The following is a 13,607-nucleotide window of genomic DNA, read 5'->3' on the forward strand; positions in this document are numbered from 1 at the left end:
CTTCCTCGTCCCATTTTCTTTTATCGATTGAGGCATCTTCGCTGGAAATGGGCAAAATAACATTAAGAACTTTTAATAAATCACCCAATGTGTGAAACGTGAACCAGACAATTGCAGATTTAAAGTGGACCTGAACTCTTGCGCAGGACAGAAGGAAAGCATAGAGAAATGCACCCTGTATGTATTTAGAGAGTTTAGCCTGTCTAATTCACCCTCATCTGTGACTAATCACAAGTTGTAATTTGATCTCTCAGCTGTGTCAGCCGGCTGCCTCGGCAGAGCAGCTAGTTTATAAACACAAGATGTTAACCCTATGTCTGCTTCCATGAAAGCAGGAAATAGACACACTGTGGATTTATTGCAGGATTTGTATCAGCTGTAACAAATAAATGTTTTTATTGAAAGGTTATTATGCCGTTGCTTATCTTCTAGAGCAGAGAGGAAGTTCTGAGTTCAGGTCCTCTTTACGGGTGATGTGGACGGAAGAGTTCTCTGAAAGTAAAAATAAAGTTTTGTCGCACGAGGAATTGAGTCACCGATAACTAATAGCTAATCATATCTCTGCCCGGCAATGTATCTGTCCTCAAGGTTGTTCCACTAGAACCGGGATTTACGCATATGACACAGCATGGCATGCGCACGCAGCACACATTGAGCTTGAGTCACTAAGACAAATACAGTAGCATGCCTTATCAAAGTTAACACGCCTTATCAGAGTAGCATAGCGAGCGCTACGAACCTGCAAGGGCTCAGGGCAGGACAAGTGGAGTTGCCAATTAGCAGGCATACGTTTGTAGTGCTCGCTATGCTACTCTGATAAGGCGTGATAACTTTGATGAGGCGTGTTATCTCTGATAAGGCGTGATAACTTTGATAAGGCGTGTTATTCTCTGATAAGGCATGCTATTTGCCTTAGTGAATCAAGCCCTTTGGCCTCAATTCTGGTAGCTATGTGCGGTAAATATTATTTTGTAGGTAAAATACCTCATGAGAGAGCCCGCAGCGGCCCCAGCACTTACCTCCCTGGGTACCAGCTCTGCAGTTCTCCCTAAGTCCTCCGGGTGGCTCTGTAACCCTGTAGTGAGATCGCCAGCTGTCGTCATGACGACAGTCAGCGATCTCACCATAGAGATCTGGAGCCTCTGAGGACAGGAAGGCGAATGGCTGCCAGCGTCTGGATCTCGGGGGAGGTGAGTTAAAACGCCCGCTTTGCGCTATACTCTGCACAAGCCTCCTGGCGGCTACCCCGAGTCAGGCTCGGGTATTCCGCTCCTGGCTTCTTATTTCTCCACCCTGAACCTGACTGTTACCACTAGAGAGGTTAATCTACATTTTAGGATTTTTTTGTTTCCTCCTTTGGCCTTGCCTCAGTTTGACAATTATTGGCCTTGCCTCAGTTTTACAATTCTTGGCCTTGTAGACGCTGTACCTGGGATGACCCCTCCTGATCCATCCTTGTGTCCTTGGTTTCCTCCTCAGGAACGTGTTCCGGAAGCTGCTGTCCCAGCCCGAGAAGGAGAAGAGCGATATCCTCTCCCTGGAGGAGATTCTGGCGGAAGGATCGGATCTGGCCGAGACGGCGAACACTCCGTTATGTCCAAGCCGCAACAGCAAAGCCAAGCTGAAGGCCCTGAAGGAGGCCATGTACCACAGCGCTGAGCACGGCTATGTGGACGTGACTATAGACATCAGGAGTTTAGGTCAGTGCCTGGCGGGGTTTCTTCTGACTTCCATGAGCGGCATTTTTACTTTAAAGTGTAACTGTCGGGCATAAAATCAAAAATCAATTCGATATTTTTATCTGGTAAACAAGTAATAAGGATGCTAATCAGGCAATCCAAAAGTTAAAATCTCTTTTACTTTTCTTGTTTATAAATGATCATTTCCCAGTTTACATGACTCTTATTTGGTACGTTAAAGAGAACCCGAGGTGGGTTTGAAGAATATTATCTGCATACAGAGGCTGGATCTGCCTATACAGCCCAGCCTCTGTTGCTATCCCAAACCCCCCTAAGGTCCCCCTGCACTCTGCAATCCCTCATAAATCACAGCCACGCTGCTGACAAACAGCTTGTCAGAGCTGGCTGTGTTTATCTCCATAGTGTCAGTCTGCTGCTCTCCCCGCCTCCTGCAGAACTCCAGTCCCCGCCTGCATCCCTTCCCTCCCTGCTGATTGGAGGGAAGGGACGGGGGCAGGGACCGGAGCTATGCAGGAGGCGGGGGAGCAGCTGAGACTGACACTACAGATGTAAACACAGCCGCACAGCATGGCTGTGATTTATGAGGGATTGCAGAGTGCAGGGGGACCTTAGGGGGGTTTGGGATAGCAACAGAGGCTGGGCTGTATAGGCAGATCCAGCCTCTGTATGCAGATAACATTCTTTAAACACACCTCGGGTTCTCTTTAAGAATTGATTTTATGCCCAACAGTTACACTTTAAAGAGGAACTCCAGTGAAAATAACGTAATGAACAAAATGTGCTTAATGTTTACAATAATGATGTATAAATGATTTAGTCAGTGTTTGCCCATTGTAAAATCTTTCCTCTCCCTGATTTACATTCTGATATTTATCACATGGTGACATTTTTACTGCTGGCAGGTGATGTCAGTGGAAGGAGATGATGCATTTTTGGCATTTGGAAACAGCTGTTATTTCCCACAATGCAACAAGGCTCCCACAGTGTGATGTCTGCACCATGGTCCTGACATCACACTGTGGGAGGGGTTTCACCACAATATCAGCCATTCAGACAATCTATTTGAGAAAAGGAAAAGATTTCTCATGGGAAAGGGGGTATCGGCTACTGATTGAGATGAAGTTCAATTCTTGGTCACGGTTTCTCTTTAAAGAAATACTAAGGGGAAAATAAACTGACAAGATATACAATTGTATCCATCCTCCTTCTCCTAAAAATGGCACATCCCACATTTTTTTTTAATTTTATTTGTAAATCTACTTTTTAAGATTTTACTGTTTCATCTTCTCTGCTCAATGACACATTCATTGAGCAGAGAACTTAAAAAAAACATACATGACCGACTTTCAGGCCTCTTGCACACTACACGCGATTCCGATTTGTGATTTTGACACGATTTTACATGCGATTCCGATTTGCGATTTTTTTAATCGGTACTGCATGCTGCGTTTTTTTTGCATTTTTCTTCTTGTGTTAATAGCATCCAGGGGAAATCGTAATCGCAAACGGAATCGGAAATCGTATTTGCCATTTGCAGTGTGCAAGAATCCCGACTGACCTTAATAATCGCGCGTTCTGAAATAGCAGGTATGCATTCAATATTGCTCAGGCATTCTTAAACCTTCTCTGAATACATCCCTCTGACGAGACGCGCATGGCCCCGGCTAAGCCTTTGGCAGTTAACGAAGCGCCGCATTATAATTTAATTCCACTAACTGAGTTACATTTATTGATGAAAATCCCAGAGAGCCTCGTAAATTGCTTTTTAGCACGATCTACAAACCCCTCTTAATGAAGGCTTCCCGAATATAATAAAAACAAACTGCACCGGTGTCACACAGGTGTTTAAAGTGGTTCCCCGCTGTGCTTAAATGGTACTTCCTGTCTGACGATCTGACGCTGCAATTCACATTCAGAGATTTATATCCCGGAGGAGGAGGAGGAAGTGAAGAGTGGATTGTCTATGCGTATTTGTTTGAAGCACCCCTGAACTCAGAACTTCCTCTCTGCAACAGCTTAATAACCTTTAAAGAAAAAAAATGTTTTGTTACAGCTGATACAAATCCTGCAATAAATCTGCAGCTTGTCTATTTCCTGCTTTCATGGAAGCAGACGTTAGGTTAACATCCTGTGTTTGCAAATTAGCTGCTCTGCCGAGGCAGCAGAGATTCCTGAAGAAGATGAATGCGTGCTCAACACCAAGCTTAACCCTTACAAGTCTGGCTGTGCAAATCTGGCTAAATTGGCTTATCATAAGGCATTGCTCATGCAAAATTGCATTTGCTTTTGCATGCCAAACTTTGCAGGGTCAAAAACTAATACCGCGAAGCGGTTGCCCTGCGGGAATTAGTTCATGCTACGTAGCACAGAGATTCCTGAGCTGGCACAGCTGAGATATCAAATTACAGTGGTGATTAGTCACAGATGAGGGGGGATTAGACAGGCTAAACTCTCTAAATACATATAGGGTGCATTTCTCTATGTTTTCCTTCTGTGCTGTGCAAGAGTTCAGGTCCACTTTAAAGGACAACTGAAGTGAGAAGAATATGGAGGCTGCCCTATGTATTTCCTTTTAAACAATACGAGTTGCCTGGCTGCCCTGCTGGTCTATTTGGCTGCAGTAGTGTCTGAATCACACCAGAGACAAGCATGCGGCTAGTCTCGTCAGATCTGACAATAATGTCAGAAACACCTGATCTGCTGCATGCTTGTTCAGGGGCTACGGCTAAAAGTATTAGAGGCAGAGGATCAGTGGTACAGCCAGGCAACTGGTATTGCTTAAAAGGAAATAAATATGGCAGCCTCCATATCCCTTTCGCTTCTGGTCTCCTTTAAATAAATACAGAAGAAAATGACAAATACTTTGCTCTACATGAATAAATCATTCCCATAATGCATTGCTTCGAAGTGAATGGGTGAATTTACAAATCATTCCTTAATTTCTCTGACAAGCCTGGCATATGCCTGGAGCTGGGATAGTCCGAGCTGATGAAGATAGCGCAATAATAATTGAAGGCTCTGATGGAATGTAAAATGTTTCCCAGGCTAATAGGTCTTTTTAGGATAGGATGGGGAGCACAGAATTGATTTCACCCACTTGTTGCCCCGCCCCTGAGGAACTAACTCCTCAGAGGTTGAATTGCATTTCCATTTTCATTCCTTAGGGGTGGGATGGCGTTTACTCTGTTTGTTCTCAGGTACAGGATTTCATTAAAGGGGAAATTCAGCCTAAACAAACATAATGTCATTAAGTTACATTAGTTATGTTAATTACAATAGATGGGTAATATAATCTCTTACCCACCCTGTTTTAAAAGAACAGGCAAATGTTTGTGATTTCATGAGGGCAGCCATCTTTTTGGTTGAAAGGAGGTGACAGGGAGCATGAGACACAGTTCCAACTGTCCTGTGTGCTGATCACCCCTCCCAGTTGCTAGGCAACGTGAATAACAACATAGGAAATCCCATCATGCTTTGCACAGCATCAGGGGAAAAACGCCCGGGCAGTTTTCTTTGATGGGGTGGAGCTTAGCTTTTGTGTAGCTAAAAATAAGGCTTATGTAAGAAAAACAAAGTTCTGATGCTGTGAAGCTGTTAAATCAACACCAAGCCTTTTCAGTGCTGCTGAGTAGATTTTTAGTCTGGAGGTTCACTTTAAGCCTAACTAGTGATTTAAAGTAATTGTCACCCACTTGTCATTAATGATGTGGGGGGTTTTGCGCGCAGAACAAGTACTGTACAGACACTGCTCATTCTGTCGTGTGGAGAGGGAGGGGGAGGATAAGAAAGCAGCACCCAAAGGAAACTTTTACAAACCAAAAAAGCAGTTATCCAAGAACAGAGAGAAGGCCAACAACATCAGGACAGCACTGTACATGCTACACTTTTGCCTGAAATGATCATGATCATGGACCTCCCCTGCAAAAGTTCTGCCCCTCCCCTGAGGAACCTACTCAGACACACCCACTGAGTTTCCTTTACTGCACTGATCTGCCTTACCTACATAGCTTCCACCTAGCCTTACCTATATTTGACGTTTCTGTTTCAGGCGTTCCGTGGACTCTTCACACGTGGCTAGAATCCCTGCGTATTTCTTTCCACCAGCACAGACGTCCTCTTATTCAGTGTTTGCTAAAAGAGTTCAAGTCCATCCAGGAGGAGGAGTACACAGAAGAGCTGATTACACAAGGGCTGCCTCTCATGTTTGAGATATTAAAAGCCAGTAAGGTATGTACAACCGCTCTGGTCCCTTACTGTTCACATCTAATCCCTCTCAACTCCATCTCTCTCTCACGAGACATACATGGTAACATTTTAACCGTAATAAGTATTAGAATAGATTTTAGAGTGTTTTAGGGTTGAGGCCTATGACTTGTGTATTTTTTTAGTGACAAACTGAATCAGAAGCAATACAATTTTCGCATATCCTGTACCAAAATAACAGACTTGTAAAATGAAAACAAAGTGACAAAATATAAAAGAAAATACATAGTATATTGTTACCTTAGGAACTTGGCTTTTTAAATATGTATGCCATGAGGGTATATTACTATGATTTTTTGTAAATAAGACCTTGTAATCATCGATAGTGTACAATGAGAAAGCGAAAAAATAAATAAATAACACCTTTATTTCCAAATACAATATTGTCACCATACATTGTACTAGGAATATAATCTAAACAGTGTAATAACCAGGCTGGATAAGCAAATACAATTTGTGGGTTTAACTTATAGTTGGCACTGTTTAATGTAAAGCTATAATGGATGTAAATGGAGAAATAGTGTGTGTTTCTATTTTTCCCTTTAAAATGCATAGAAATTCAGTGGAAATATCTGAGGAATAAGGCTTAGAATCAAACTAAAGGTTTTTTTTTAATGTTCTCTTCTGTAGGGCGAGCAATTACAGTACATTACTTTGTCTCTGTGTTGTCCCATTCTTTAAATATGCCCACGTCCTGCTTGTAGAGCTACTACCAGCCTACAGAACGGAAGTGGAAACATCTGAGGAATGGGACTAAACTAAGACAAAGAATAGTTTTTTGGACGATTTCCCCTGAAGTACGATTAGATACATACCATTACTTTATCTCTGTGACGCCTTCTTTCAGATATTCACACTTCCTGTTTGCAAATGGCTGCCAGTCTACAGACAGGAAGTAGGAACATCTGAGGAATGGTGCTTTACAGATCCAAAAGCAACGTTTGTAGCTGATATTGCTGAAAGAGGAGCAGTCAGCCATACTTTCTCAGAAAATAAAACATATATAAGTAGATAAATACTTGCTCTACTTACATAACATATGTATTGCACTGCCCACATTTTGATTTTAGTGATTTTTCTACAGTACAAAAAAGCAAAAATCCTTCTTAGCATTTCCCATTGTAACTGTTTCTGTTTTGAAGCCAATCCTGATGTTATTTCCTCCCTTACTTTCCTCTGCCTGATTGTGTATGCATAGCCCGACCTCCACTATAGAAAGTGCATTGTCTCAGCATGAGAAATATTGGCCAATCAGAGAGGAACAGAGGTGTGGGAGGGGAAAACAGGCCAATCAGGCTGCATTAGATAAGTCTGAGGGGAAGTAGAGAAGCAAAAAAGGACAACCCAGCATGCCCTGCAACTTCCTTTTTGCGTACCAAATTTTGTGTGTACCAAATAAGAGTCAGATAAACTGGGGAATGATCATTTATCAACTAGAAAAGTAATAGTGATTTTAACTTTTGGATTGCCTGGTTAGCATCCTTATTACTTGTTTACCAGGTAAAAAATAAAGAATTGATTTTCGATTTTATGCCCGGCAGTTACACTTTAAGGGCCTGATTCACAAAGCGGTGCTAACAGTTAGCACCGTGGTGAAAAGCCCTTTATCACGCCTAAACTCTGTTTAGGCATGATAAGTTTAGGTGTGATAAGTTTAGGTGTGATAAGTTTAGGCATGATAAGTTTAGGTGTGATAAGTTTTTAGGCGTGATACGTTTAAGCACCAACTGGGTTAGCACCGCAGTGCACAGCTGATCAAAAGTTTTGCGCTAGCAAAGTCTGGTGCACTTTGCATAGAGTTTAATGGCGCTGCTTTGCGTGCGGGACTTTACGCGCGTAATAAACTTATCTAAACTTAGCATGCCTAAACTTATCACACCTAAACTTATCATGCCTAAACTTATCATGCCTAAACTTATCATGCCTAAACTGAGTTTAGGCATGATAAAAATGGTTATCACGCCTAAAGTCTTTAACTGGGTTATCACCGCTTTGTGAATCGAGCCCTAAGTGTAGAACATACCATACGTGCCTTTATTTTGCCTCTGTGGGTTTCAATTCCTCAGTTTCTCCTACTTCCTGTTAGACGAGCAGCAGGTCTGCAGGCAAGCAGTGGGAATATCTCAGGAATGGGACTTCACAGCGATAAAGTAAAGGCATGACGCTAATCCTTTCATGCACTTTGTATTTACAAGTGATGTGCAGAGTTCAGGTACACTTTCAACTCTCTTCTTTGCTAGCCCCCCTTCCCCCCCGCAGTGCTCTCATTAGTGCCCATCAGGGAGGGTTCCAGGCTTTTCATCCTGGGTTTCCCAAAGTTCACATCACAGCTGTGATTTTACAGGCAATTTCCAGCTTTATCGCTGGCATTTATCCCAGCACTGAGTCTGTTGGGGCGTTTTATTCTTTCCCTCGTCTCATCCGCGTCGACTAGGGGGGAAAAGAAGCGTAATCTGCCCAGAAGAAAGCAAGTTTTCCTGCGCATCCTCCTCGCCCTGGTTCCGTGGACTCCCAATGCTTCGCCGCGATCCAGATTGTTTTTAATTACAAGTGCAGCGGCGGTAGCAGAGCGCGATACTCGCAGGTGAAATTTAATCAGTTTTACAACAACTAACAATGAGTTTTACACCAGAGAGTCTTCAGCCGCTGAAAAGGAGTTTGAATTATTCGGGAAGCTCGCTGCGCTTGAGCGATCGCCTGACTTCAGTGAGTTTCAACACATACCAGGAAAAAAGTTTGCTTAAAGCGAACCTTAAAGAGAACCAGAGACAAAGCACCCTCATGTGTTTTACCTTATAAATCAGTGGGAACATGACAGTAAACACCTAATTTGCTCTTTGTTTCATTGTTCTCTGTTTAATTTGACTGTTATCACCTCTGATAAGAATCCCCGACTGAGCACTCAGTCTAGCTTTGCTACGGAAAGATTATAGCTGAGTCTGTCTTCTCTGGTGTCTTTTCAAGCCCAAGCCTGCCCCCTTGTGGCTCTGCTATAATGACTCAGCTATAAATATTCCCTGCAAAGCCAGACTGAATGCTCAGTCTTATCACAACTACAGACACTTTTAGCAGTGAAGAATAAAACAGAGAGCATGGTAAGTGTTTTCTCTAATGTTCTTACTGATATATATGGTAAAATACATGAGGGTGCTTCGTCTCTGGTTCACTTTAAGCCAAAATTACCTTATTCCTGTTTGTGTGCTCTCCAATTCCGCCTATATTGCGCCGCTGTGGAGCCGGTATTTACGCTGTTACCGGCAGCTCTAACATTTATAATTTATTCAAAATGGCGCTGGTGCCCGGTACTATTTCCGGGTCAGCCAGCGCTTATTCACGCCATGCCTCTTCCTACGCTCGCTCGTGCACTGCCTTGTCTGCTTCAGTGCACGAGCATAGTTTCCACACAGCGCTGTTCCCGAGACATAGGCGGGGCATGCGCACACACTCCAGTGCTGGACAATATATTTATACAGTGCACGATTCTATTCTATGCAAATCGCGCCGTGCACGCGCGCCCCCACCCCGTGCACACGCGCGCACGTTTCTCATAATGAGGAACTACCACAGCGCAGTATACAGTGGTGTGAAAAACTATTCGCCCCCTTCCTGATTTCTTATTCTTTTGCATGTTTGTCACACTTAAATGTTTCTGCTCATCAAAAACCGTTAACTATTAGTCAAAGATAACATAATTGAACACAAAATGCAGTTTTAAATGATGGTTTTTATTATTTAGTGAGAAAAAAAACTCAAAACCTACATGGCCCTGTGTGAAAAAGAAATTGCCCCCTGAACCTAATAACTGGTTGGACCACCCTTTGCAGCAATAACTGCAATCAAGCGTTTGCGATAACTTGCAACAAATCTTTTACAGCGCTCTGGAGGAATTTTGGCCCACTCATCTTTGCAGAATTGTTGTAATTCAGCTTTATTTGAGGGTTTTCTAGCATGAACTGCCTTTTTAAGGTCATGCCACAACATCTCAATAGGATTCAGGTCAGGGCTTTGACTAGGCCACTCCAAAGTCTTCATTTTGTTTTTCTTCAGCCATTCAGAGGTGGATTTGCTGGTGTGTTTTGGGTCATTGTCCTGCTGCAGCACCCAAGATCGCTTCAGCTTGAGTTGACGAACAGATGGCCGGACATTCTCCTTCAGGATTTTTTGGTAGACAGTAGAATTCATGGTTCCATCTATCACAGCAAGCCTTCCAGGTCCTGAAGCAGCAAAACAACCCCAGACCATCACACTACCACCACCATATTTTACTGTTGGTATGATGTTCTTTTGCTGAAATGCTGTGTTACTTCTACGACAGATTTAACAGGACACACACCTTCCAAAAAGTTCAACTTTTGTCTCGGCGGTCCACAAGGTATTTTCCCACAAGTCTTGGCAATCATTGAGATGTTTTTTTAGCAAAATTGAGATGAGCCTTAATGTTCTTTTTGCTTAAAAGTGGTTTGCGCCTTGGATATCTGCCATGCAAACCGTTTTTGCCCAGTCTCTTTCTTATGGTGGAGTTGTGAACAATGACCTTAATTGAGGCAAGTGAGGCCTGCAGTTCTTTAGATGTTGTCCTGGGGCCTTTTGTGGCCTCTCGGATGAGTTTTCTCTGCACTCTTGGGGTAATTTTGGTCGGCCAGCCACTCCTGGGAAGGTTCATCACTGTTCCATGTTTTTGCCATTTGTGGATAATGGCTCTCACTGTGGTTCGCTGGAGTCCCAAAGCTTTAGAAATGGCTTTATAACCTTTACCAGACTGATAGATCTCAATTACAGTACTTTTGTTCTCATTTGTTCCTGAATTTCTTTGGATCTTGGCATGATGTCTAGCTTTTGAGGTGCTTTTGGTCTACTTCTCTGTGTCAGATAGCTCCTATTTAAGTGATTTCTTGATTGAAACAGGTGTGGCAGTAATCAGGCCTGGGGGTGACTACAGAAATTGAACTCAGGTGTGATAAACCACAGTTAAGTTATTTTTTAACAAGGGGGGCAATCACTTTTTCACACAGGGCCATGTAGGTTTTGAGTTTTTTTTCCTCACTAAATAATAAAAACCATCATTTAAAACTGCATTTTGTGTTCAATTAGGTTATCTTTGACTAATAGTTAACGGTTTTTGATGAGCAGAAACATTTAAGTGTGACAAACATGCAAAAGAATAAGAAATCAGGAAGGGGGCAAATAGTTTTTCACACCACTGTAGGCAGCGGCGCCACCGGCGTAGGACCCAGCGAGGGAGGGATGATTAAATGTGTTTATCATCCTGGGTCATTCGCCGTCAGGCCCCGACAGGGCTGGCTGTCAGGGAGGATTACTGGGACATGGAGGACTGCATAAGCAAACAAACACTGCAGTAAGTGTCTTATCAGCCTCCTCTATTGTGCACAGTGTCCCTTTTGAAAAAAAAGTTTGGCTTAAGTGCCTCTTTAAACCTAAACTGAGAAGGATATGGATTTTTCATTTTAAAGGGCTTCCGTGGAGGGTATTAAAAACAAAAAACTGACACTTGGGGCTTTTATCGACCCCCTGCAGCTGTCATGTCCTGCGCCGTCCTCCTACGATCTTTCGTTTCATGCCGCTGGTCCCGGTCTAATTATTTGTCTAACTAGACTAAAGGCCCATACACACGTCGGATTTTAGCGAACGACCCGTCGTTTGAACGTTCCGTCGTTCGGACGTTTCCGCGTGAAATCCGACGTGTGTACAGACTATTGTTCGGGTGATAAGACTGGTTACCAGCGATCCGCCTCGGTCTTATCACCCGAACGATAGTCTGTACACACGTCGGATTTCACGCGGAAACGTCCGAACGACGGAACGTTCAAACGACGGGTCGTTCGCTAAAATCCGACGTGTGTATGGGCCTTAATACTGCGCGCTCCCGCTTGCGTCTCTGGGAGGTTACTGCACAGTACGAGAAAACCTTGTACTGCGTCTTCGCAGTAAGCTCCCGAAGACGTGAGCGGGAGCGCGCGCGGACACGGCCGCGCAGTCGCAGTTGTATTAGAAGAATAAAAGCGGGGAACTGAGGTTCATAGGCGGTTGGCGCAGGACATAACAGCTGCAGGGGGCTGATAGAAGCCCCAGGTAAGTGTCAGTTTTTAGTTTTTAATACTCTCCACAGAACACCTTTAAAATAATGCCAGTTGCCTGACTCTCCTGCTGATCCTGTGTCTCTAATACTTTTAGCCACACACCCCCAACAAGCATGCAGATCAGGTGCTCTGACTGAAGTCAGACTGGATTAGCTGCATGCTTGTTCCAGGTGTGTGATTCAGTCACTACTGCAGCCAAAGAGATCAGCAGGGCTGCCAGGCAACTGGTATGGTTTAAAAGGAAACGTCCATATCCCTCTCAGTTAAGGTTCCCTTTAAAGGACAACTATATAAGTTAACTAAAATTCTAAATGCCAAATATATTTCCAGTAATTACTAGCAAATAGCAATACAAAGGCTTTTTTTTTCACCTCTTCATGTTTTATGTGAAGGAAATATGACATTTACAGAGTCCTTCTTCTCAGATCCTTCTCTGTAGCTGTACAGACTGAATCTCTGTTAGAAGATTGCAGCCAGTAGCACTGACAGTCCCCTGCACTCTTGCATGTTTTCTCCATAGCATTAGCTTCTCTTCTCTTTGTTCCAGAACGAGGTGATCAGTCAGCAATTGGCCGTCATATTCAGCCAGTGCTATGGCCCCTATCCAATCCCAAAGCTGACCGAGATCAAGCGGAAACAGACGTCCAGGCTGGGTAAGTGCTTACTACAGAATATGGACATGCCAAACCTACAGATTTGATTTGTTTTCAATCAAATCTGAAGTGACAATATACTAATGAGATAAACAATCGTTCCTATGGTCCTAGTCCTAAATAGAACTTTCCAAAGTCTTATTTTGTTTGTAAGGGTTGAAGTCTAGGTTTACAGTTTTGACTGTCCTTTGTACATGAGGCTATCTTTATAATGTTATTTAGCCCCCATACAACGAAATCTTGAATTTAATTACAATCGATTGATCAATCAATCATAAGGGGCCCATACACCTAATGATTTTCCCACCGATACACAGCAGATTCGATCACTGTGATCGAATCTGCTGTGAAATCGTTGTGCAAACGCTGACCGAACGATCGATTTTCGTCCGAAATCAATCATTCCCGTCGATCTGTCCATGCGTAAGATTTTGCTTGATCGCCGGCGGGTCGGGAGTGCGTCGATAGCGGCGTTCGAATGCCCGACGGCCGACGCTAGCGGCAATACATTACCTGCTCCGGCCGGCGAGACTCCCCCGGTCTCCGCTGTCTTCTTCTCTGTGCTGGGCTCTGGGTCCGGCTGGCTTGGCTTCACTGTACTTCCTGTCCCGGCAGGAAGTTCAAACAGTAGAGTGCCCTATACTGTTTAAACTTCCCCTGGCAGGAAGTTCAGTGAAGCCAGCAGGACCCGGAGACCAGCGCGGAGAAGAAGACAGCGGAGACCGGGGGAGTCGCGCCAGCCGGATCAGGTAATGTTTGCAGGGGAAGGGGGCAGTGGCAGCTCCACAGATTGTGATCGGTTTCATGCTGAAATCGATTCACAATCTGTTTGCAGTAAAGGCAGCCATACGATCCCTTTCTGATCAGATTCGATCAGAGAAGGATCTATCTGT

The 13,607-nt window shown here is 43.7% G+C and overlaps 1 protein-coding gene across 3 annotated transcripts in view; it reads left to right on the forward strand.

Annotated features, from left to right (window-relative positions):
• ABTB3 (ankyrin repeat and BTB domain containing 3) overlaps window positions 1-13,607 on the forward strand; it is a 349,230-nt gene that overhangs the window by 314,599 nt on the left and 21,024 nt on the right. For all 3 annotated transcript variants that reach the window (XM_068278352.1, XM_068278353.1, XM_068278354.1), the window contains 3 exons: window positions 1,480-1,700; window positions 5,749-5,927; window positions 12,609-12,714. In XM_068278352.1, coding sequence (XP_068134453.1) covers window positions 1,480-1,700; window positions 5,749-5,927; window positions 12,609-12,714 — 506 coding nt within the window. The remainder of the gene's footprint in view (window positions 1-1,479; window positions 1,701-5,748; window positions 5,928-12,608; window positions 12,715-13,607) is intronic.

This window comes from Hyperolius riggenbachi, chromosome 3 (genome assembly GCF_040937935.1).
Source record: "Hyperolius riggenbachi isolate aHypRig1 chromosome 3, aHypRig1.pri, whole genome shotgun sequence".
NCBI classification, from domain to species: Eukaryota; Metazoa; Chordata; class Amphibia; order Anura; family Hyperoliidae; genus Hyperolius; species Hyperolius riggenbachi.